The 24,625-nt window shown below is 49.3% G+C and overlaps 11 protein-coding genes across 11 annotated transcripts; 8 read left to right on the top strand and 3 right to left on the bottom strand.

Annotated features, from left to right (window-relative positions):
• Positions 1-698: 698 nt before the first annotated feature.
• LTR64_006972 (uncharacterized protein) lies at positions 699-4,346 on the top strand (the record flags this gene model as incomplete). Its single annotated transcript, XM_064901298.1, has 1 exon — positions 699-4,346. One exon carries the CDS (start codon positions 699-701, stop codon positions 4,344-4,346), a length of 3,648 nt encoding a protein of 1,215 aa, XP_064752374.1.
• A 211-nt stretch (positions 4,347-4,557) lies between these two features.
• Positions 4,558-5,279, bottom strand: LTR64_006973 (uncharacterized protein; the record flags this gene model as incomplete). Its single annotated transcript, XM_064901299.1, has 3 exons — positions 4,558-4,813; positions 4,916-5,026; positions 5,122-5,279. The coding sequence occupies 3 exons, from the start codon at positions 5,277-5,279 to the stop codon at positions 4,558-4,560; spliced, it is 525 nt and encodes a 174-aa protein (XP_064752375.1).
• A 600-nt stretch (positions 5,280-5,879) lies between these two features.
• LTR64_006974 (uncharacterized protein) lies at positions 5,880-8,033 on the bottom strand (the record flags this gene model as incomplete). Its single annotated transcript, XM_064901300.1, has 1 exon — positions 5,880-8,033. One exon carries the CDS (start codon positions 8,031-8,033, stop codon positions 5,880-5,882), a length of 2,154 nt encoding a protein of 717 aa, XP_064752376.1.
• Positions 8,034-8,524: 491 nt separating this feature from the next.
• hus5 (SUMO conjugating enzyme Hus5) lies at positions 8,525-9,044 on the top strand (the record flags this gene model as incomplete). The annotated part of the gene is made up of 2 exons (XM_064901301.1): positions 8,525-8,744; positions 8,791-9,044. 2 exons carry the CDS (start codon positions 8,525-8,527, stop codon positions 9,042-9,044), a joined length of 474 nt encoding a protein of 157 aa, XP_064752377.1.
• A 777-nt stretch (positions 9,045-9,821) lies between these two features.
• On the top strand, positions 9,822-11,594 carry ASN1 (asparagine synthetase; the record flags this gene model as incomplete). Its single annotated transcript, XM_064901302.1, has 2 exons — positions 9,822-9,847; positions 9,896-11,594. 2 exons carry the CDS (start codon positions 9,822-9,824, stop codon positions 11,592-11,594), a joined length of 1,725 nt encoding a protein of 574 aa, XP_064752378.1.
• A 610-nt stretch (positions 11,595-12,204) lies between these two features.
• POR1 (Mitochondrial porin) lies at positions 12,205-13,273 on the top strand (the record flags this gene model as incomplete). Its single annotated transcript, XM_064901303.1, has 4 exons — positions 12,205-12,252; positions 12,305-12,518; positions 12,570-13,072; positions 13,124-13,273. 4 exons carry the CDS (start codon positions 12,205-12,207, stop codon positions 13,271-13,273), a joined length of 915 nt encoding a protein of 304 aa, XP_064752379.1.
• A 275-nt stretch (positions 13,274-13,548) lies between these two features.
• Positions 13,549-14,466, bottom strand: LTR64_006978 (uncharacterized protein; the record flags this gene model as incomplete). The annotated part of the gene is made up of 1 exon (XM_064901304.1): positions 13,549-14,466. The coding sequence occupies one exon, from the start codon at positions 14,464-14,466 to the stop codon at positions 13,549-13,551; it is 918 nt and encodes a 305-aa protein (XP_064752380.1).
• A 284-nt stretch (positions 14,467-14,750) lies between these two features.
• On the top strand, positions 14,751-16,112 carry MAP2 (Methionine aminopeptidase 2; the record flags this gene model as incomplete). Its single annotated transcript, XM_064901305.1, has 2 exons — positions 14,751-15,624; positions 15,646-16,112. The coding sequence occupies 2 exons, from the start codon at positions 14,751-14,753 to the stop codon at positions 16,110-16,112; spliced, it is 1,341 nt and encodes a 446-aa protein (XP_064752381.1).
• A 609-nt stretch (positions 16,113-16,721) lies between these two features.
• ARO2 (bifunctional chorismate synthase/riboflavin reductase [NAD(P)H] aro2) lies at positions 16,722-18,082 on the top strand (the record flags this gene model as incomplete). The annotated part of the gene is made up of 3 exons (XM_064901306.1): positions 16,722-16,762; positions 16,811-17,175; positions 17,235-18,082. The coding sequence occupies 3 exons, from the start codon at positions 16,722-16,724 to the stop codon at positions 18,080-18,082; spliced, it is 1,254 nt and encodes a 417-aa protein (XP_064752382.1).
• A 952-nt stretch (positions 18,083-19,034) lies between these two features.
• On the top strand, positions 19,035-22,127 carry LTR64_006981 (uncharacterized protein; the record flags this gene model as incomplete). Its single annotated transcript, XM_064901307.1, has 1 exon — positions 19,035-22,127. One exon carries the CDS (start codon positions 19,035-19,037, stop codon positions 22,125-22,127), a length of 3,093 nt encoding a protein of 1,030 aa, XP_064752383.1.
• An 884-nt stretch (positions 22,128-23,011) lies between these two features.
• Positions 23,012-24,600, top strand: LTR64_006982 (uncharacterized protein; the record flags this gene model as incomplete). The annotated part of the gene is made up of 8 exons (XM_064901308.1): positions 23,012-23,163; positions 23,275-23,407; positions 23,573-23,735; positions 23,807-23,834; positions 23,903-24,132; positions 24,180-24,406; positions 24,453-24,503; positions 24,550-24,600. 8 exons carry the CDS (start codon positions 23,012-23,014, stop codon positions 24,598-24,600), a joined length of 1,035 nt encoding a protein of 344 aa, XP_064752384.1.
• Between the last annotated feature and the right edge of the window lie 25 nt (positions 24,601-24,625).

The following is a 24,625-nucleotide window of genomic DNA, read 5'->3' on the forward strand; positions in this document are numbered from 1 at the left end:
TCGTAGCATTTCGCTGCTACTTGAAGTACGCGAGTTCAACCTGATCGCTGGTGGCTCGTTTGGTGTGACATTACAACTACAGCAAGCTGTTTCGCCGACATACAATCATTAGTGTAGCTTGTCCAAGATACTGCATGCGTGCGAGGCATGTTTTTCATCAACCATTGAGAAAACGAAGAGCTGAATTGTTATGCATTTCTGCGTTCCTGCCTTGCAGTGTTCCCGAGTCTTAGATTGTTGCGCTTGCTCTCCTACCAAGTATTCATACGATTGACTTGCGAGGGAAGCAAGGACTTTGAGCATCGAAAGCCTATGAGACGCTAGGGATGTGGGTATATTTGCCTATGACGCGCAGAGTTCAGCCCACGATTGACTCCCTCAGATCGAGTGTTGTCTGATTCGCGCCCATCGAGCTTTGGGAGCTTCTGCTGTGGCTCAAATCCTTGTCTATAAGCTTTAGCAGATCGGGCGGTTCCCTGCTAGTCAGAATAATGGTGGTGTCATGTCATCTCGTGTCGCAATGCGAGCACTGCTTGTACTTGAGACAGCTACACCTTACTGAGGTCATCTATACTACACTGGACCTGGCCTAAAGGCGTGAAACACTGCCAGTATTCTGTGACTGTCTCGCCTACGGTCACTCGGCCATGCCTCTTTCTGTACTGCTCGATTGAGCTTGCTACTGATAACTACACACTATGGATCTCGAAAGAATCAAACAGGAATTTCGCCATCGATCAGGTCGATCTAAGCAGCTCAAGAAAAAGAACAGATTGCCAGTGGTCGCACCGACACCTGAACAACAGTCGCTACATACCTCATCTCTGTCACGCGACAGCCCTTCGACATCGACTTCTTTGGAAGCGGCAGTAGAGGAGAAGGCGTCAGACCTAGGGAAGAACAAAGAGGTATTCGCATCCACGAACGGAGACTCCCGTGACACTGTAAAAGAAGAAACAGGAGATAACGAGAAGATCGAAGATGCTCCTAGTACGCAGAGTGGTTCATTACAGGAAAGACCGAGCTCGTCAGGTACGACAACAGCTCCAACCAGCGACCAAGCAACCGAAACCGGCTCGTTGCCAAACAATGAGCAAGCACCTGTCGACACAACTCACAAAACCAACCAGTCACACATGTCTACTGGTTCTCCAGGCAGCGAGGCTGACAGTTTCGATTTAAACCCTCCAAAACCTCGCCCTAAGCCACCTTCCTTCGAGACGATTGCTGAGCTCCTTTTTTCCTCAGGACATCTCAATGCGATCCTCCACCACCCTCCTTCCCTCGCAAGGTTTTCCGCTTTCCTGCAGCGATATCTGCCTCAAGCATATGCCTTGCTGACCCAGTATCTGGAAACCCAAAAGGCCATAAAGGCTGTCGAGTACGCTAATGCCGTTGCTGAAGGTCTGAAACCAGAGTCCACAACTAGTGGCACGTCAACCGAAGTGAGAGGACGAGCTGCTAGGCTCGATGAAGAGTTCGAGAAAATTTCTCAGGCTTCCTTCAACAATCTCGTTGGTGATGCTTTGCCGATATTCATTTCATATTCACTTGTCAGAATTGCCTCGGAGTGCCTCACGAATGAAATCGCCGGAAGAGCGACACCGATTATGAGCGATTTGGTCGGAGGATTGTCGGAAGTCTTCTGTTTGACTGACCCTAAACAAGAGGATAACCCTATCATCTATGCAAGCGAGGAGTTTTACAGATTGACCAGATATGGACCGGAAGAGACTCTCAACAGTAATTGCCGATTTTTACAAGGCAGAAAAACCAATCCCTCATCTGTGAAACGGCTTAGGGCTGCTATCGACAACGGGGAGGAGATCACAGAAACATTGCTGAACTATAGAAGAGATGGGAAACCTTTCATCAACCTGCTTATGGTTGCCCCACTTCACGATAGATACGGCAAGCTGAAATACCACATTGGAGCCCAAGTCGACGTTACGGGCTTGGTTGAAGGCGGACGTGGCTTGGAAGGCTTTCAACGATACCTGCGTTCTAGAGACGAAGATCAGGGTCAGAAGGAAACAGAACTAGAGCGATTAGACCCCAACAACGATCAGGAACGAAAGCAGAGAGCACTCATGAAGCTGCGTGAGTTGAGTGAAATGTTCGATCTGGAAGAATCAGCAGTTGTCCAAGCACATAGTAGAGGGAATTCCTTGGATCGCGATGACGAGGATAGTAGAAGTATAGGAAGCACCGACAGGATATCGAGGCGTGTCTATATCGACTCTGACGCTTCCGACGATGACGAAGAGAGCGACGACCGAACAGTGGGAGAAGACAACAATGAGTGGAAACTTGGTCAGGCAGGTGACGGCAGACTTTCGGGCAAGCTACCAGGAGTCTACGACTCGTTCATGCTCCTCAGACCAGCGCCATCACTGAGAATTGTGTTCATTTCACCGAAACTGTACAAGTATAAGGATGTACTCCAAACACCGTTTCTGTCGCACGTATCAGCGCCAAATGCTACGTTGTCAGGTTTGGTTGAGAGTCTAAAAACCGGTGTACCAGTGTCGGCGAAAATCCATTTTTCAACTGAACGAGGTGAAAACAGGTATGGAACCACGTTGAGGAATGGCATAAAACATGAGGACGGACATCACGGCCGAGCAATTTGGATTTCAGCGACTCCTCTTATCGGAGAAGAGGATCAAATAGGTGTCTGGATGTGTGTTGTGTGTGAGAAGTCAAAAGTAAAAACATTTAGATCAGGAAGTCAGGGGCCGTCAAGAACACCTACACGAGGAACAAATGACACTATAGGTGCTCGAGGTAACTCCAGGAACAAGTACAACAGTGATATGCTTGGCGGAAGCGCTGAAAGTTCCGACACACGTCGTAATTCACGTCTCAGGCAGATAGACGATGCAGATATACCTATCAGACCCATCAGAGTGGACAGTGGTACCATTCTTATCAGCTCGAAGACCGAGACAAAACCTCCTGCTGCAGACGCTGCCCCTGCAAAGACATTGAACCCACAGAAATCTGTCTATTTCGATACGATACAAAACCAAGCAGCCCCTCACGAGGAGGTCGGGATGCCTGAAAGAACCGAAAACAAAACGCAAGATCGAGCCGAGCATCACGAAACAGTAAACAACGACGACTCAGCTCCCCAGACTCCTGCAGGGAAGACAGTTTTTACACCTATCGAAGAGTATCAGGGAGCTGAAACAGACAGCAAAGCTTACGATGTCCAAACTCCTAGTATGGATTCGCCTGCTGCTCACGAAGATTCTGAAGATGAGTATGTCACAACACGCTCCCCACAAGCTCAACCCGTAGGACAAGGAGATAACGAGAGAATTGTGATCGAAGAAGACAGTGATGTATTAGAAGAGAACGACTTTGGTTCTGATAGTGTGAAACCGGAGATAGCGTCTTCAGAAGCAGAGTCGAGGCAAGGAGAGGACCGGAGCATATCAGAAGAGAGACACCTGCCAGACGGGAGCCAAGTGGTAGGCGAGACGAAGGAGGACTTGCCAATCTCAAGAGAACTACCTGAACACCAAGAACGATCAGAAGAGCAGGAACTACTATCCCCTACGATATCTTCACACCCCGAAATCACGCCTTCGACAGCTTCGCAAACGCATGCCGACGATACCGAAGTCGACGACGCTATAGTGGGAAGTCCATCTGCAACTCGCAAAGACGTCGATAATACACCGGCAGAGCACGAATCGATGGATAAGGATACAGGAGAGCAAGCTCCTCCGAACGAACATGAGCAGTTCAACTCTGACACACTCAGCGTCTCTTCCCGTGGAGGTTTGGATGAGAGCACACTAAAAGTCCAAGATGAGCAGACTGATACCCTGAATAGCCACGAGCACGAGCACGAGCACGAGCACGAGCACGAACTCGAACAAGAGAAAGACAGCAGCGCTCCAAGCGATTCTCCTCTGGATGAGAAGACCCATTCGCGATCAGACTCGCCGAAAGCCTCGTCATCTGAACACGAATCGACACCTCAGAAATCGTCAAACAAGGGTGCTGCCGATGCCTACGATATCGATCGTGACGGAGTGGAAGCACAAGAGCACGAACAAGACATTAAGAACTGGGTTAGGGACGCTCGACCGCCGTCCAGTCGTGCACGTGATTATGACATAAAAGAAGACGAAGATATGATTGACCATCGATCGAGTGCGACTGGCATGCAGATGGATTATCTTCGAGCTGGCAGCAATCGATGGTCCAATGCACGGGCGCCTCGTCTGGGCCAACAGCGTATCTCTCAAGCAAACATGGGACTTGGTGGTGCTGTCGGAGAGAAAAATGACATTGACGATTTGTGCGCCGATACTCCATATTCCGTGGACTGAGGCATGATTGGATTATTTAGCGCAAAGATTACTAGGGATTTGAATAAGCGTTGAACAAATGCTTCCATGAATGTTTGTCACGTTCTACTATGACTATACACGACTCTACCTCTCTCTAGTGCTCAGCACCCATTTCTTTGTCGTGTATCAAAGTTCTGAGCCTCCCCTTCACTAAAATACATCTTCATTCGTACCCCACCACCTCTTCCCACTAATTCCCTCCTGAACTGCCACCAGCCAAATAATCCATCTTCCCGACAGGCACCCCCTTCATCCTCAGCAAATCATACGCAGTAACCACATGAAAATAAACATTTGGAATGGCAAACCTCTGCAAATACTCTGCGGCCTTGAAGTTGAACCTCCCATTCAGCAGCGACACTTCTACGCCTTCTTTGCCTTCGAAGTCTTGGGGCGTGGACTTTTCGAGGATGGTGAGGGTGCGGTTGAGGCGGGTTTTGAGGTCTCTGTGGTGGGAGTGGGTGTTAGTTTGGGAGATGTATGTTACCAAAATGCACGGCTCGGCAGACTGTTGGGGAGAGTGAGTATTGTCTGAAAGGGTTACTTACGCCCAGGTGGTTTCGGTATCGGGCATTGCCATTGCTTCGGCGTCGTGGCCAGCGATGCGGGCGAGGACGCCTTTGGAACTGTCTGAGATGCGTTGGATTTGATAGGCGAAGCTAGGAGGGTTAGTGGGAGACGAAATGGTGGGCGAAGGTGTATATCATAAAACCTGCGTGAAAGAATGGTCATTCAACTTAGAAGACTCACTTACTTCTTCATATCTGGATGAATCTGTAGCTGTACGTAGTCGTCGACATTGTCACCTTGTTCTTCAGCATATTTTTCGGCCTTGGTCATACAGACTAGGAGATTTTGGATGCTGCTGATGAAGATGTTGACGGAGTAGTCGTAGAGTGCGTTGGAGCTCATGTTGTGCGAGTGTTGGATGTATGGTCACTAGGTCCCGAGAGTGTTCGTGGCAGAAGACGACTTTTCACCTTGCTTCTAGATATACTCAAGTAGATATATTCAAGAAGGATCAATTGCAAGACTGTAGGAAGGTGAAACCCACGTTCATGCATGCTTGCTCGGCTAAACACTCGACTGCATATTAGCGCTTCGCGTATTCGTACCCGTACAGGAACAGTCTCGTCCTCTGCCCGGACCAATCCATTACGTCAAATCATGGAGTTGCTTTGTAATACGACGAGACAACGGGAGTGTTGCTAAGTCCTGCTTGATACGTCGTGTGAAGATAACTTGAGGATAGCAAGGAGCCATAAAAACTGCAGGCAACTGCTCACCACACCACAATGTGAGGAGAGCAAGATACTGGGTTGTGCTCTGTAGACGAGTGATTTGATGGAATTCGAGGAGCAATGTGAGCTGCCACGAATTCCTTGTAAGAGGCAGCTCTATCATGGTAGCTTGAATTAGCATTAAAGTGTGATGTAGCATAATATCAAAAGATAGTCTATAAACGCTCAAAACTCATCGCTATACGCACGTTTTACAATTCTCAACATTAGCTCAACCAAATACCTCTATCTGGAAGAAATACTCAATCTCAGATTTGTCTTCCCGTCCCCTTAAAGTCATCTGGTGGCACAAATCGGCAAGCTGGGCGCCAATCACAGGAGTGCCGCAGAAGAACACACCAACTCTTCGTCTGCGTTGAGGATCTTTGGCAAAGAGCTGCAACATTTCTTCATAATGCTCGTTCATGATGGTTGGAAAATCAGGCCGTCCAAAGTGTGTTGGTGCTACAAGGCCAGTAAGAGGTGACATAGGCTGAGTCTCTGTTCTGTGCTTTTCGAGAAGGCATCGGTAGATATGCAGTGAAATGGGTGGTGATTTGAATTTTTTTGTAAGATGTGGATGAATACGGATGTCGAAGTTGGGGGAGTGCTTCTCATTGGAGAGTTCGTTAAGGAGACTAGAAAACCAGAGCAGGTAGTTCTTGTCCTTGACGATCCAGTGAAAGTCTGTGCGACGATAATGCGACAGGTCTGTAAGTTCATTCTTAATAGCACCACGACTTCCCTTTTCTGTCTGAGCATCTGAAGCCGGGTTGGCTTTTGAACCAGGTGTGTGAGATGACAATTGAGGTGGTGTTTCGTTGCCGTTATCGTTGCGTGGAAGTGGTGATGTTGTCTTCTCGGTCATGGTGGGACCGTGCGACTGCGTGATAGCTGTGACCTCACTTTCATCCGACGACGATGAATTGTTGGTAGAGGTAGAGTCCCGTCGCTGGGCCCATCGGTTGTCTTCGCGCGTCTGGAGATCAGTGAGGATACCGCTGAAAGGTGTTACGCCGATGCCAGCGCCGACGATGATTGTCTGATCGAAGTCGTAAAACCTTTGAGCAGGAGCTCCGAACGGACCATCAATACCAACGTACTCCAATTTCAGGTCACGTAACTTCGAGGTCCAGTTACCGTCTGTCTTTATGTGCAGTTGCATTTCCCGACCAGTGCAAGTCGAGATCGTAAATGGATGCCACTGGAAGGATGAAATTTGTTGCACACACAGGAACACGTATTGTCCAGCTTCGTATCTCCAAATGCGTCGATCAGGAATCGTGCAAGTAATCACCACTGTCTCTTCGTCAAGTACCTCGAGCTTAGCTGGGATCTTCTGGAAGGCTGAAAAGAATCGAGTCAACCTTTCACTGAGGATGAGCAGGGCAGGGAAAGCAAGTATTATGCCCAGGACAGGGAACTGCAACAAGCCAAGAGAGCCATGAGCCATGAGCAAACCAATGAATGGATACATTAGGAGGTGACCAAGCTGAAAGAGTTCATACGACTTTGTCCGGACTCGCGGCATGGAGAGGAGACCAATGACATAGAAGAGCCCCAAGGCTGTTAAGCCAGTCCAGCCAGGTACAGCACGAATATAAGCGACATAAGGCCGTGGAACAGCGTCGGGACCTAGAAGTGCTGCAACAGCTGGTTGACGATTTTGTCGTGATCCAAAAACGAAGGTGCCGCTAAGGTGTCCAATAGCATGGAGGGTAGCTAGGCAGAGAGCGCATATTGAGATGTAGATATGGAAGGATTGACTTTTGTCCGAGTTGATAAAGCGGCTGACATAATAGAAGCGGCGAATAAAGGTTTGAAACCACCTCGACATGCTGAGGATGAGAAAGAACAAAGTAGGGTAGAGAGCACCTGCACTGAACTTGGCCAAGGCCACGCCCCAGCCAAAAGCTGCTTGAAACTGAGGGCCAGTGGCATATTTGAGGCATTGCCATACTCCTAGTGCAATCTGGGCACTGACCACGAAAGCAATGAAGCAATACTCGGGGCCCTCGACTTCCCACATCGCTCTCAATTTTCTGGGCCATGAAATATTATTGAGATAGTCGTTCTCTTCCTTCTCAGCTTTCTGATCCTGTTCCATGCTTGGGATCTGCCATTGCTTCACCGTAGCTTTAAAGTCTTCGGCTGAGATTTTGTCCTTGTCTGTACCAAGCATGGACCTCAAGAATTCGTGCCTCTGCGTGTCTTTGCGCGACTCATGGTGCAGATTATGAGCTCTTGCTTCCGGCTGCAGTTCCTTGTAAACATGGTCAAGCTTCTGTTCGAGCTCAAGGTAAGATATGCATCCGTCGTTGTCCTTGTCCAGTTGGGTGACAAAATCGTCAATCTCTTTCTGAGTCAGATATTGGATGTTAGCCATGATATGGGTACAGTCCAAACGAGTAAGTCCAGAATTTTATGACACTGACGGAATTCATATTTGAGGAAGTGGAAGCGATGATATTCAGTGCTATATCTATTCGAAAACTTAACTTCTGTTGTGATGCAGGCAACGTCATCCGTGTATACCAAGAAGCTTGGGAACTTACATAGAGCTTGGCTGGACGATAGAGTGAACTTTGACCAAGGTCGAAATAAAAGTGAAGGATAGGCGAAGTCAGGCCAAGGCATTGGCAGGTACTAGACGCTTACCAAGACAGGAACCCGCCTGCCACTTTGCCACACCGGACGCGCTGTAAGATCGCGGCAAGTTTGTATTGTTTGCTCATCCGCGACTTTGCTACGAAGTCAGCAGCCACCTCCGAGACTTGGTGTTTCTTGTCTCTTAGTCTTACCGCCGTGTTAACCCACTATATTCGTGCGTTGCCCTTCCAGTCTGCAAATCCGAGAACCTGTACCGCACATCTGGTCATGTCTCTGTGTATCAACAGGCTCCAGGAGGAGCGCAAGCAATGGCGCAAAGACCATCCATTTGGGTTCTTTGCTAAACCAGCAAGAAGTGCGAACGGAGTGACTGATCTCAAGGTATGGGAAGTGGGTATTCCGGGCAGGGCGAACACCATCTGGGCAGGAGGTCTCTTCAAGCTAACTATCTCGTTTCCCGACGAATACCCAACCAAGCCCCCGAAATGTGAGTGGTCTACTACTGCCTTTGGACCTTTCTAAAACACACCTAGGCAAATTTACTCCCCCTCTATTTCACCCTAACGTCTATCCGTCTGGAACTGTGTGCCTGTCAATCTTGAATGAGGAAGAAGGCTGGAAACCCGCCATCACGATCAAGCAGATTCTGCTCGGCATTCAAGACCTGCTAAATGACCCCAATCCCGACTCGCCTGCTCAGGCCGAAGCCTACAATCTGTTCAAGAAAGACAAGGTCGCCTATGAAAGGAAAATCAAGTCTGTTGTGAAGGACAATCCGGCGCCATAGAGCAGTGAACAGTGAGATATATATTGATTTGAGTCGTTTAAGCGAGGCGCATGGGTTGCAAGGGATTAGTACGAGCTGCACACATCCATCAAGGTCGGATCGTACCAGCGGCAGGCTTCTACGGATCTCAATGTCAACAGCACCACCGTCGTAGTGCTGCAGTTGAATGACAACTTAATCTTACACCTAAGAACAACCGTAGTGAATGGTTGGAACGGGACATTCCCGGGCGTGGGGGCTCACGACGCCTCTGAGAAGCATAGCGTGGGAAAGATAGGCACGTCCGCTATTGATTGCGGGGCTTCTTACTTAAGAACAAGTAAATATTCAATCCAATCCGAGCCTTGCTATTTTCCATGCATTTAGGACAAATTCTCCCTCCTCTGCTGCCGAAAGCTCATGATCCGGCAGGAGTGAGGCCAACGTGCTCACTCGCCAGCTCAAATCGGAGTCTGTCGCGTGCTCTGTACACATTTAATGCCCGATGATCGGTCCCGTCGTAAAATCCCAAGCCTCACCTCCCGCCGACTATGACGCTCCACACATTTTTTGCCAGCAACGAATTCAGTTTGAAGACAAAATCAGTTTGCTGCCACTCAAACATCCCACGGTCACGGTGTCCACTGCTTCCTTATCATCTTGCGCGATCCCATGCGCTGCCGGTCTTGTATTCTCTTCACTTTCGATTTATTGACTCACTGCTGCGCTCGCCGTTCTTGACCTTCTCTCTGCCCTGTTCTGCTCTTCTTCTCTTCACTAGCATACTGGTTTCCCAATATGTGCGGAATCTTTGCCTGCCATGGGTAAGCTGGTGGTCGCCATTGTCTTTGCATGTGCTGACTGGTCTCAAGCCACCCGCAGGTCACCGAATTCAAGACAAAAGCCCTCCAGTGTGTAAAATGTTTACGACACCGAGGGCCAGACTGGTCAGGAAACTGGATTGGCAACAACACTATCCTATGCCACGAACGCCTTAGTATAGTGGGTGTGGATTCGGGTGCGCAGCCACTAGTCAACGACGACAATACCATTGCTCTAGCAGTCAATGGCGAAATTTATAATCACAGAATAATACGGAAAACCCTCAAGTCACCCTATCACTTCAAAACCAACTCAGATTGCGAAGTGATCATTCCACTCTATCAACAGTATGGAATTGACGCGCCAAAGCACCTGGATGGCATGTTCTCGTTCGTGCTGTATGATAAGGAGCAGGATCGCACGATAGCCGCCAGAGATCCAATTGGCATCACATCTTTTTACATTGGTCGAGATAGTAAAGTGCCTGGCGCTGTCTACTTTGCATCTGAATTGAAAGCACTTGCTCCTGTTACAGATAAAATAGATTTCTTCCCACCAGGTCATGTATATGACTCCAAGACGGACAAAATTACCAGATATTTCGAGCCTACCTGGTGGGACGGGGATCGTGTACCAGAAACGCCAATTGATTACAAGCTAATTAGGCAGACCCTGGAGAGATCAACGCGCAAACGACTTATGGCCGAGGTCCCGTACGGTGTACTCCTATCTGGGGGTCTTGATTCGAGTCTGACTGCTTCTATTGCGCAGCGAGAGACATTACGGCAACAAGCAGTTGCAGGAGCACAAACCAACGGTCACAAGAGCGAGAACGATAAGCTGGTTGGTATTGACGACGAAAACGACCTGACCACTGTTACATTCCTTCCGCAACTGCACTCTTTCTCAATCGGCTTGCCAGGCGCACCTGACACTAAAGCCGCACTCGAAGTCGCTAAGTTTTTGGGAACCAAGCATCACGACATGACCTTTACCATTCAAGAAGGCATAGACGCCTTGAGCGATGTCATCTACCACCTCGAGTCCTTCGACGTAACGACTATCCGAGCCTCCACGCCGATGTATCTACTCAGTAGGAAGATCAAAGCAATGGGGGTCAAGATGGTGCTATCAGGAGAAGGCTCTGACGAAATATTCGGGGGTTATCTATACTTTCACGCTGCGCCAAACAAGGCAGAATTCCACAAGGAAACTGTGAGAAGAGTTAAGAATCTGCACCTTGCAGACTGCTTGCGGGCCAATAAATCCACATCAGCTTGGGGACTGGAAGCTCGAGTGCCATTCTTGGACAAGCAGTTTTTGGAGGTCTGCATGAACATTGACCCACAAGAAAAGATGATCACGAAAGATAGAATCGAGAAATACATACTGCGAAAGGCCTTCGACACAACGGACGAGCCTGACGTGGAACCCTATCTTCCCGACCACATCCTCTGGAGACAAAAGGAGCAATTCAGTGATGGTGTCGGTTATGGTTGGATTGATGCCCTCAAAGACAACGCTGAGCTTCATGTCACAGATGAGATGATGAAGAACCCTAAGCCCGAATGGGGATCCGACATCCCAGATAGCAAGGAGGCATACTGGTACCGCACAATGTTTGATGAGCACTTCCCACCATACTGCGCCAGCACCGTTATGAGATGGACACCCACATGGTCACACCAGTCAGACCCTTCGGGCAGAGCTATTGCAACACATGTTGCCAAATACGAAAACTCAGGATAAAGGTATGGAGGGGCGTATATGGGACAAAATTTGGTTAGCCGGATTTGCAGGAGCTAAACAACAGCATAGGAGGCGTCAATGTACATGCCATAATTAAGAACGACAAGGAGAAGACACGAAGCTGAATGAAGATCTTTCAAAGTACTTTGGAAGGAATCTAGTACAGCTTGGTCTTCTGGCGGCGACAACGAGGAAAAGCTTTGAGAATTACCTGGCCAGCTAGCAAGCCGGGTAAGTGCCTGATAGCTGCATCAAGAACACAAACAAAAATCCATGCCGTTCTTGACTGACTTCCCATATCTTTCTTGCCCTCTGTGTCTTTCGTATGCTCGTCAGATTATTTGTAGGCACTAATCAGTGAGAGTGAAGCTAACGTGGATGAAGAGCTGAAATTCGATTGGTTGATCGAAGCATAAAGCTGGTGATCCACTGATAGTTCCGAAAAATACTCGCGGAGCTTTGGCTGGGCGGCTGGTTCTCCTGCAATCCGAGTGCAACCGCGCATGCGCAGCTGGCACCTTCCCAAACCTTTTCCAGTTGTCAACAACAATCATCACCAGGTTCATATATTGTGTTTCGTATACACGTCAATTCTACAACCTCGTCCAAGATGTCTATTCCAGTCCCATTCTCGGATATCTCGAAGCCGGCCAACGATGTTAGCGCGTCCCTCTCCACGAGCGATCCTGAACAGCTAACATGAGCTACAGCTGTTGAACAAAGATTTCTACCACACCACAGCCGCCGCGCTTGAAGTCAAGAGCAAGGCACCCAACGGTGTTAACTTCAACGTAAAGGGACGCTCAGCACACGATGGCCCCATCAGCGGATCGGTAGGCATACTCATCAGACGAAAAAATTTCCGAATAATACATACTAAAGAAAACCTCCAGCTCGAAGGAAAATACTCAGACAAGGCTTCAGGTATGCGGAGTTAATGCGAGAAGTTCGTATGGAGGCTAACGTGATCGATAGGCCTTACCTTGACCCAAACATGGACGACGACCAACTCGCTCGACACCAAGGTCGAACTTGAGGACAACCTGACCAAGGGTCTCAAGGCAGAGGTTCTCAGCAAATACCTCCCAGCCAAGCAGACCTACGGTGGAAACCTCAACCTCTACTACAAGCAGCCTAACTTCAACACACGTCTGTTCACCGATCTCTTCAAGGGGCCCATTGCGACCTTCGATGCCACTGTCGGCCATGAAGGTTTCGTTGTCGGTGCTGAGGGTGGATATGATGTTGGAAAGGCTGCTATCACAAGATACGCTCTTGCTGCAGGTTACTCGCAACCAACATACGCTGCGTCCATCACTGCCACCAACAACCTGAGCATTTTCTCGGCCAGTTACTACCACAAGGTCAACACTGAGGTCGAGGCAGGCGCTAAGGCAGTATGGGATTCCAATGCTGGCTCTAATGTCGGCCTTGAGGTCGCTACCAAGTACAAGCTTGACCCAAGCTCTTTCGCGAAGGTAAATTTGCTCCAGTGTATTATTTGTCAAAGACTAATGTACGTTCAATAGGCCAAGATCAACGACAAGGGTATTGCTGCTCTCGCTTACAACGTCAGACTCAGCACTGGTGTCACTCTCGGTCTCGGAGCTTCCCTCGATACCCAAAACTTCCAGGAGCCAAAGCACAAGGTTGGCGCCTCCTTCACCTTCGAGGGTTAAACGCGTTATTCTTGGTGGATGATTGTAAAGAAGATCTATAGAGTTGCTCGTTTTTGTGAGCGTCGCAGGCATATGGCAGGCGATGATTGAGTCATTCCTGGCTAGTAGAAACTGTGCGTCAGATTTCAAATGGTCAATGCTTTTTTAGGCGAAACAAAATTTGTTCGTATTCGCAATCCATGCTAATTCTTACGCTGTACACATTGCTGGTCGCGGTTTCATGACGGTGACTTCTATTCGCGACAGATCTTCCAATTACGTACATGTCATCAACCTTAACGTCCAATAGTTGATTTGTCCCGTCTCGTACCGTCACCAGTCAGCAGACCACCTCTTGGACTGGCACTCATCCTGTTGATCATAGTACCCACGCCAACGCCAAAGGCAACAACACCACTGACGACAATGAAACGTGCCCAAAAATTACCCTGTTCCTCTGCATATGCCTGAGCAGCAGCCATCTCGGCCGCTCGTCTCTGTGTCCTCCTCGAATCCTCCGCAGTCTGAGTCTTATAAACAGGATCTGAGTTGAAAGTCGGATCCCAATGTCCAGGAGCCGCATACTGTCTCGGATCGAAAGCACCGGCTGGCGCGCCCTGATTGTACGCCTGCTGCTCTCTCCTTGCATACTCTTCCGCACTCGGATTCGCACTCTGCCCGCTCTGTGCGTAGAAACTTGGGGGTGGACCTCTGAACGTGCCTCTTCGTGTGCTTAGACCTGTCGCTGGTCGACTGCCTGCGTATGTGCCTTTTGCACCACCACTGCGCTGCGAGGATCGTGAGGGTCGCGGCATGACTTCGCGGTCGTATTTTTTGCGTTTCTCATCGTTGCCGAGGATGGCGTATGCTTCGGAGACTTCGGCGAAACGCTCGCTGGCCTTTGGGTCGTTGCGATTCATGTCTGGGTGGGTTTCTTTGCTGAGGACGTAGAAGCGCTTTTTTAGATCAGCTTTTGTGGTGGTAGGTGGGACGCCGAGGACATCGTAGTGCGTGCGCTGGGCTAAGAGGTGGGGGCTGCTGTGGAAGGGACGACGGTGTGGGTGCTGAGCCAGTGCTCGGACTGGGTATATGCGTGTGCTTGCATGGCTGAATGCTGCAGCTCGTCGCGTGTTATAAGCTGTGCTGAGAGGCCATTGTGTCAAATGAGCCAGGGAAGGTATCCTGGGGGTGGAGGGAGAGCAGCCTTTGATCATGCCTCATGTCTATCGAGCTTGCACAATCACCTTGGGGCTGGCATTAATAAAACAAAAAGGGAGTTGCACTATCTTTCGAAGGAAGCAATATGCGATTTCGGGTCATGGCCATGACGTCTTCACTTTTTAGGAGCTGAACATGCTGCCTTGTAGTTCAGGCTTGAATTTTCGTTATCCTCTGGTAGCCGCCTGCTTCTTTTCTCGTACCAAAGCCCCACCAGTATTCCAGTTCTCTTGAAACCACTCAAGTCTGCTTTGTGGTAAATCTTTTAGGTTTACACGACATGGCCGCAAAGACAGCAGATCAGTTCTCGGAGCTGAAGCTGAACGGCTTGTCAGACTCGAAGAAAGCCTCCAGTGCGGCCTCGAAACAGAACGGCACAACGGCTGACGCTTCGGATCAGGATTCAGACGATAACGATGAAGATGCGCCAGCTGCTAACGGTGCTGAAAATGTAGCTATAGCAGGAGACAAGAAGAAAAAGAAGAAGAAGAAGTCCAAGAAGAAAAAGACTGGAACTGCTGGAGCGAAAGTGCAGAGCGATCCACCTCGGGTGCCTGTATCACAATTGTTCTCTAACAATACCTATCCTGCTGGCCAAGAGGTTGAATATGTCGGAGACCAACAGTACAGAACCACCAATGAAGAGAAGAGACATTTGGATCGAATGAGGAACGACTTCCTCACGGAATACAGACAGGGTGCGGAAATACACAGACAGACAAGAGCATGGGCGCAGAAGAATATCAAGCCGGGCATGGATCTACATGAGATCGCTCAGGGCATAGAAGATTGCACTCGTGCGCTTACTGGCCACCAGGGTCTCGAGGAGGGTGATGGTTTGATCGCTGGAGTTGGCTTTCCTACTGGTCTGAGCATTAATCACTGCGCTGCTCATTATACACCTAATAGCACCAGTAAGAAGTGGGTGTTGGGTCAACAAGACGTGCTCAAGGTCGATTTTGGTGTGCACATCAATCAGCGTATTGTGGATTCCGCATTCACAATGACATGGGATCCAAAATATGACAACCTCCTTGCAGCGGTGAAAGACGCAACGAACACTGGCGTGCGAGAGGCTGGAATCGATGTCCGGGTTGGCGAGATCGGTGCTGCCATACAAGAAGCAATGGAGAGTTACGAGGTCGAAATTGACGGTAAGACATACCCTGTCAAAGCCATTCGCAACCTCAACGGCCACGACATTGTCCAAGGCTCCATCCACGGCGGCAAGTCCGTCCCCATCGTCAAAAGTAATGATATGACCAAGATGGAAGAAGGAGAGATCTTTGCCATCGAGACCTTTGGCTCTACCGGGCGAGGTTACGTGCAGGACGACATGGAAGTCTCGCATTATGCTCTGCGACCTGATGCGCCAAATGTTCCGTTGCGGGTCAGTAGTGCTAGGAGTTTGCTGAACGTTATCAAGAAGAATTTTGGCACTTTGCCATGGTGCAGGAGGTATCTGGATAGATTGGGACAGGAAAAGTACTTGCTTGGGTTGAATAATTTGGTGTCTTCAGGAATTGTGCAGGATTATCCACCGCTGGTCGACCAGAAGGGATGCTACACAGCTCAGTTTGAGCATACTATCCTTTTGAGACCGACCGTGAAAGAGGTTGTGTCCAGAGGCGATGATTATTGAGGTACTATCAACTATAGCCTCTCGGAAACGATCGAAATGACTTGATGAATAAAAGTGCACGTCGGGCGCGTCAGGCAATCAGGGTATTACCACGAATAGCAACCATGAAATCAGCTTCTTGAGACGACTCGTTGTCTGACATATGACATTTGCTGCACATGCTATCGTTCCTTTCTATACCATATCATACTAGTTTGCGAAGCTACAATTTACTTCTCAGTGAATTGTGGTGTTCCGGCACGCAGATCTAGATCCGAATATCGGTGACAACCCTGTCCGCTCTGGGAAATCAGGATCCGCTGTCCAGTCATAATCCTAGATTTTTTTTTTGGTCGTTGTACTATTACTACACCAGCGTCTTCTGCGAATTGTAGGCCAATATCGTAGGACATTGAAACCACCTGACACCTAGATCGAGAAGCATCACAATCACAGTCGCTTTTGCGTGTATTACAGCTATTCAGGATTTGCTCGAATTTTGGCTGTAACACGTTGGAGAGATTCCTCATCCAACACCATACAGCACTCTTGGCAAGGAATAAAGCAGCTCCAGTGATCCTTGGGATTGCACAGACGTCCCTCTATTTGGGTCAAAGATCAATCGCCATCATGTCGACTTTTGGTCACTACTTTCGTGTTACGACCTATGGGTGATTAAGGACCAATGCCTCAGAGTGTACTTTTACTGACCCTCACAGAGAATCCCATTGCCGTAGTGTTGGCTGCATAGTCGATGGCGTGCCACCTGGCATGCAGCTGACGGAGGAAGACATACAGCCCCAGATGACTAGACGGCGACCAGGTCAGTCAGCTCTCACCACGCCTCGAAATGAAAAAGACAAGGTCGAAATTCAGTCAGGTACAGAATTCGGCATCACACTTGGCACGCCTATTGCTATGATAGTACGGAACGAGGATCAGAGGCCGCACGATTATGGTGGTGGAGGAAAGAGTGATATGGATAGCTTTCCACGGCCAAGCCATGCTGACTTTACATATTTGGAGAAATATGGCGTCAAAGCTAGTTCAGGAGGTGGTAGAAGTAGTGCCCGTGAAACAATTGGTGAGTACTGCAATCATCAGTCCTCGACGAGGGCAATGACTAACACAATTCTTGTATAGGCAGAGTAGCAGCAGCGGGCATAGCTGAAAAGTATCTCTCATTAGCTCATGGCATTGAGATAGTCGCATGGGTCAGCAGTGTTGGTTCGGAGCATCAGTTCCCTACGACGGCAGAACACCCGGCATACTCAACTCATCCGGATTTCCTGAAACTCATCAATACTATCACGAGAAAACAGGTCGATACTTTCGCGCCAGTACGATGTCCAGATTCTGATGGGGCTTCGAGAATGACCAAAGCCATTGAAAAATTTAGAGATGCGCATGACTCTATAGGCGGGACCGTGACTTGCGTAATCCGCAACTGTCCCATTGGCCTTGGTGAGCCTTGTTTCGACAAGCTGGAAGCAGATCTTGCACATGCCATGTTATCTCTACCGGCGACAAAAGGATTCGAGATAGGTAGTGGTTTTGGTGGTTGCGAGGTACCTGGCAGCACCCACAACGATCCTTTTGTCAGAAATGAGCAAGGAAAATTGGTCACAAAGACGAACAACAGCGGTGGTATACAGGGTGGCATCTCGAACGGAGCACATATATACTTCAGAACAGCTTTCAAGCCGCCAGCGACAATCGGGCAACAACAACAAACAGCAACATATGACGGGGACAATGGAGTGCTCGAGGCGAAAGGAAGACATGACCCGTGTGTGGTACCCAGAGCAGTGCCCATCGTGGAGGCTATGGCCGCGTTGGTAGTCATGGATGCACTCATGGCGCAAGTCGCGAGAGAAGGTGTAAGAGCCAAGTTGCCCATGTTGAAGGGTGTAAGCTTGCCAGTAAAAGATACAGGGACAAATGCGAGCGGGCAAAACGTAGAGGAAGTCCTTAACGGTGTCAAAGGGTAGCCTACAAGGCCTTGTGGAGGACTGGTAGGAGACATAGATTCGTGACGCATTTTCGTCGTTACTACCACTTCTATCCTGCGCAAGGTCGTACTTGCCTAAATAGTACTTAACCACTTTCCGCCTCTCTCATCTGGCTGTCTTAACGCAGTCAGTCCCAACCTTTGATGGTTCTGTCAATTCGAAGTTCGAGGTTAAGATCACCGGCGGACAACAGATATTTGATCCGGTTCTACTTGATCTCAATTCATCTGAGGATGACTTGCATATCGAGTATTACGACACAATCGTGGCCGCGGCTTGTATTTTCAACCACATTGAGTTTCGCTTGAAGGCGCGACAGGCTGACTGCTGCAGTAGTAGTGCAGGTGAATGCTGATTGTCAATTCGTCGACGAATTGATTTTTAGGTCAATCACCTACGGTAGCCCTTTTCTACACGGAAGTTCAGCAATATCGCAAAGTTTCATCGAGACAGTGACCAATAAGAGGTGCAGGGTGTTCTAGGCGTGCAAGACCCTGGCGCGTTGGCCAGACAACGTTCAGCCAAATACCGCAGTCAGGTCGTGGCAGAACGCTATCAAGCGCAATCGCGGATGCTAAGCACGACATAGGCGAGTCGGCTGTTTTAGCTTGATTAGATCGCACATGTTCCGTGAACATATTGCGCAAGCTAGGAAGGTCTGGGGAAGAGTGGCTGGCAGCAGAACCGAAGTGTTTACATCCTGGTCAATACCACGAGATAATGCCTGCGACTCCTCGATTCTTCCTGCCTTCTCAAATTCATCGAGGAAGGAAAGCAGAGGTACTTGGTGCGACAAGTAGGTGAAGAGGCGTCTCTCATCTCTCCGAACATCTACCACATCAACTTGAGCTTCGTGTCAAGTTTGCTCTGTTCACAACGTTCCACTTCCTAGTCGAAATCGCAATCACAACATGTCTAAGACAATCAAAAAATGACCCTCCCAAAAACAACGGTCTTCCTGGCCACTTTGGTTGCATGTATTACTCCAGTGTTGGCACAGACTCTGCCGTACAATCCAATTTTTCTCGTGCAAGGTCAGGATTCAAGAATATACCAGTTTAACCCAAATGAAAACCCTCAATTTTCTGTATATGACACTACGAACACCTTGACGAGCGCCGATGTCCCCGAAGCTTTGACGAGTCAGCTACCCTTCCTCGAAGACAAAGATGACTCCTTTATTCCTGTCGCGACTCGGAATGGACTTACCGTCTTCTCGGGCGAATGTGCTGAAGGAGAGCAAGAGCTAAATTTGTGGGCATATGGCTTTGGTGAAAGTAACAGGACCTGGACCCGGATGAGGACAACCTCGACCGATGTCGATCTGAGCGCGAATTATTTGGCTGCTGCTTTCGCATATCCCAGCAATGCTCTACCAAACCAGGATAGTCTCTACGTCTTTGGTGGCATGTGTCCAAGTGGTGCGACAAACGCTTCCACACTTCAATCGGACGCGATGTACTCGAACACCATGTTGACGATATCGCCAGAGCAGGGACAGGACTTTCAAGTTTCTCTGACTGGTACAAGAGCACCTCCTGTCGCTGAAGCAGGATTGTCAATCACGCCACTAGTCCCTGCTATTTTCAGCGGAAACGTCGCTCAGCAGCAGAACTTTGTCCTCATTGGCGGCCATACACAAAGAGCGTTCATCAACATGTCGCAAGTTGCGCTCTTCTCCCTGCCTGAGCAGTCTTGGGCTTTTGTGGACATAGCTCAACCCAAAGATAATGTCGTCGAGCCGAGGTCAGGTCATACAGCTGTTGTCTCTGCTGATGGTTCCAGAATAGTTGTCTTAGGTGGCTGGGTAGGAGACACTACAAACCCAGCTAGTCCACAGCTAGTGGTACTCGAGGTTGGTCAGGGTTTTGGTGGGAATGCATCATGGTCCTGGACAGTGCCCCAAGCAGAAGATCAATACCTAGGCTCTGCGAGTGGTGTGTATGGTCACGGCGCTGTCATGCTGGCAGGAGACGTTATGATGGTCACTGGTGGCTATTCCATCACGACTGGGCCATCAAGAAGAGGGAAGCGAGACACCTTGAAGACAATGTTTTACAATCTGTCATCATCGACCTGGACGGAGAGCTATACTAATCCCTCAACCACCACCACAACTCATCGCTCACATTCTGGTCTGACCTCTTCGCAGAAGACAGGAATTGGTGCTGGTCTGGGCGTTGGCCTGGTGGTTGCTGCCATTCTTGTAATTTTTTGGTTCTTTTATGTTCGAAAGAGGCGCGAGCAACGCAGGTTTCGAGAGAAGGAGCTTCGAGCAATGGCATTGGGAACACAAGAGGGACCCTCTACCATCGGGTATTCCAGACGTAGCAGTCAGCAAGGCATTTTCACAAGCTTCAGGTCTGCTAGTTGGGGTGCAAGACAAGAACAGCAAATCGAGAGCAGTGGACAATACAGTGGCGATAGATCTCTCGGCAATGATGGACAGGTCAGTAGTGTTGAAGATTTTGCAGAGAAGGACAACATGCACCACATCGTTGCTCCAGCCGCCAGCCTGAGGAGTAATCTACGAGCACGAGGTCCTGCCGGCTTTGGTAATCACTTTTCTTCTACGGCTCCAGGAGTGTTTACCATCGAAGAGGTCGAGGAGAGAAGTGATCGAGGATCCTTTGCACGACCGCGAAGTGCTGGGAGTCGACCACATAGCGACCCATTCAAAGACCCACCACTTACGACACAGGCAGCTCAACCCAGTATAAACCAGCATCCAGCCGAACAGAGAAGGCAAGAAGTTGAGAAGTGGGTCGAGGATTGGCAGTCGGCTGCAGAGTCCATGAGTATGTCAAGATCGCCAAGCAAAGCCACCAGCTATAACCGAACATATTCCAACCTCTCTGCATTGCAGTCCTCCAGCTCTAGCAGTGGAAAGGACACATCCGACAGGACAAACAGCAATCTGTCTGATCGAAGCAACTATTCAACCCTATCCGCAGCTGCTCAAGTGAGTGCTGTTGTATCAAGATCTATATCACAGCGGAGTGGAAACCCAAGCTATGCTCTTTTCTCAAGCGCTGCCGCTGCTATGGGTAGGATAGCTGGAAGACAAGATCATGCCAACATGCGCATTGAGAGATCAGCCAGCAAACGTGCAGTGTCAACGGGTGACCTAGCACAAATGGCAGTTCGCAAACGTAGCAACTCTGTGGAGCACCACAACCATTCGATACTGACCACACCACAATCGAGAGAAGATATGAACGCGGCAGGAGAATACTTCACACGTCCCGAGCCACCAAGCAAAGATTACAAAATACATGAGCGGAAGCGGTCGAATAGCTTGACTAGTCAGAGTAAGAAGGCCTTTGGCGCGCTGAGTCAGGGAGCCAGACGCATTTTATCGGGAACAGCAAACGTGAATGTGGCTGACAAGGTGGAGAATATCGAAGAACGAGGTCGAGAGAATAGTCCAACCAAGCATAGTCACGCAAGATCTGGTCCCGACATTTTAGATCCCCACCCCCGGCAGGTCTCGAGTTCGGGAACTGCATTCTGGAAGCACAGGCAAGGAGCCAAAGATTGGGAAGACTCCGCTACGTTGGGCGAGAGCTCAGGCACAGTTCGGCGAAGACCTCAACGGCCAAACAAGTTTGAGATCAACGAAGACATCCAGAATGAGGATAATGCAAGCGAGTGGGATATTGAAACTGCAGTTCAACAACGGGTCGTGCAGGTCATGTTCACTGTACCCAAGGAGAAACTGCGTGTTGTGAACGCAGACAACTTGAGCATGCTCTCGAGAAGCAACACAGATGCTTCGAGAACATCTCTACAAAGTGAGGCTGTGCAAGATGTCGATAAGGCAAGAGAGAAAGAACTGTACAGGATGAGCAGAGTCACTGAAGACAACGAGGCCAGCGAAGGTTCAGATCAGGGTGATACCACTTTGGTAGGATCGAGCTTACAAGCGGACTCGGCACTTTCAACCACGAAAGGTAAAGATCGAGTTAGCGCGCAGAATGTCAGGCCGCGGAAGAGTGGTGAAACAATTGGCAAGGCTACATGAACATGTATGAAATGTGAGATCTTTGATTCTAAAGAAGCATAGAAGGTGTTGGTCAGTAGCTTAACGGTTCGTGAAATCTATATAGGGGAGTTTGATCTGTGTCAATTGCTTAGCGAGGTTATAGAACGGAGGGAGGGAGGGAGGGATGGAAGCAGGACATGTTTGAATGTTTCAAAACCATGTACAAGCAATCTCAAAACTAAATCACATTTACGACTGCAATAGTCTTTACTCACTAGATACTGTATCTTTAGTAAATCCTTTAAAAGACTGACTGACTGACTGACTCAGAAGAGGGTACAGTACAGCAATACCACCGCGGAACTCATCCGACCACACCCCATCCCACTAACCCCACACTGGTAAATTATGGGGTTCGTTGGAACCCTCTTTCAAGTCTGAGGCTCGAGTGGCTTCCCCGCAGAAACATCGGCCAAAAGAGTAACTTTCCATATAGTTTAGGTTAGTACTTCTACATGCGTGCACAATAAGCTCGACATGACTGACTCGTACCAAGTTATGGGACTTATGCTTCCAACGATTGATGGAGAAGGGGAACGGAAGGAAAAGAGGGGAGGGGGACGCTTTGCATTGATTGTCATGGCTAGCTTGGGTGTCACGCATTTCATTGGGCGTCGGGTCAAGGGGGAATGGGACAGGGACTGGGACAGAGTGAGAGAGAGAGAGGTACAGAAGTGGTATGGATGGTATATATAAGAGTAAGGCATAATCAATGTACCTCGTGTGGTCGTTGCATTGTTGGCCTGTTCCTAGGAATTGCACTGAGCACTTTCTTCGCCTCGTGGTACCACTAGATATCCTGCTTGTCAGCTTAAGCATAGGATCCTCTTTGTCGAGTCATTTTATATCTTGATCAAATCACAATGGGCTCCGTCGATATTCCGTCAAAGCAGTCGGCTGCTGTCCGTGAAGGAACTGGCGAGTCTGCCAAGGCACCAGTCAAACAAATTGATGTGCGCATGCCTGGTGCTGGTGAGATCCTGATCAAGGTCAACTGGACTGGATTGTGCGCTAGGTGAGTACGTTGCGAACGGTCATTGCTTCTTGGCTATCCCAAGATGTCTCATCGGACGTTGCGTTGCAAGGCAGGCTCGTTGACAGCTGCTGACCTCACGGCTCTTTGCAGTGACAAATCGCTCATTCACGATGAATGGAAAGACTTCGGCGTTGCCATGCAGGATGCCACAAAAGGTATTGCTGGCCATGAAGGAGCAGGTGTAGTCGTCGCAGTAGGTGAGGGAGCTGAGAGTCGATGGAAGGTTGGTGACAGGGCTGGGGTCAAGTGGATTGCATCAACCTGTGGAGAATGCGAGTTCTGTCTGTGAGTACTCCTTTCTCGAAAAAGACCCACGGCGTGGCGCCCCCAAAATTGATAGACAAATCGCATGTTCCAGATTTGTGGGATGAGTGTTTGTGACTGACAGGTCCGTAGCACGGGCACAGACGAGGTACACTGCACAGCTCAAAAGAACTCAGGGTTTTCTGCCGAAGGCACTTTCCAGGAGTACCTTGTCGCCGACGCAAGGTACTCAAGCAAGATACCCGATGGTGTTAAGGACGAGGAGGCGGGACCAATTATGTGCGGTGGTAAGTCAGAGACGTGCTTCGCAAACTCGTGTGTACTCTCAACGATACGCGGCTGACAAGAGACGCTTTAGGTGTGACAGCATATGTGGCGTGTAAGCGGTTAGTTATGCTTTTCGCAGCCCCTACCCTCGAAAGTGAAATTGGACAATATTGACTTATCTCCACAGCTCAAGTGTAAAGCCTGGACAATGGATCGTGCTTCCGGGCGCCGGCGGCGGGTTAGGCCATTTCGCGGTGCAATACGCTCGTGCCATGGGTATGAGAGTGATCGCTATCGACGGAGGGGATGCAAAACGCGATCTTTGCAAGAAGCTCGGTGCTGAAGTCTTCATTGACTACACAGCCACGAGCGACATTGCTGCTGAGGTGATGAAAGTCACTGGTGCTGGCGCTCATGGTATGTACCAAATTTTCCTGCCTGACAATCGCTAACGATGAGGATAGGTGTCTTGGTGACTGCAGCAACAAAACAGGCTTATGATATGGCTCCTGGTTTATTGCGTCCTAACGGCACGGTCGTTGTAGTAGGGTTGCCGAAGGACCCGTCCGTTGTCGCTGGCGCTCCACCGATCATGATGGCTCTCAGGAGGCTCAATTTTGTAGGCTCAGTTGTAGGATCCTTGAAGGATGTGGAGGAAGCTCTAGACTTCACCGCAAGAGGTCTTGTCCATGTGAGCAGCACCATTCAGAGGTCCGATTGTGTACTGACCGTAACAGCCTATCCTTTCTAAAGGCAAATTGACCGAACTTGACGACTTTATGGAGAAGGTGAGTCGTCCTTCGAAACGCTTGACGTGTGCTGACAGTCCTACAGATGTCGAAAGGGCAACTTCCTGGCCGTGCTGTATTGCAAGTTGCTGCATAGATTGTGGTTTTGATGGTTTTTCCAG

Source organism: Lithohypha guttulata (genome assembly GCF_036872675.1).
Source record: "Lithohypha guttulata strain CCFEE 5908 chromosome Unknown scaffold_5, whole genome shotgun sequence".
Taxonomy (NCBI): Eukaryota; Fungi; Ascomycota; class Eurotiomycetes; order Chaetothyriales; family Trichomeriaceae; genus Lithohypha; species Lithohypha guttulata.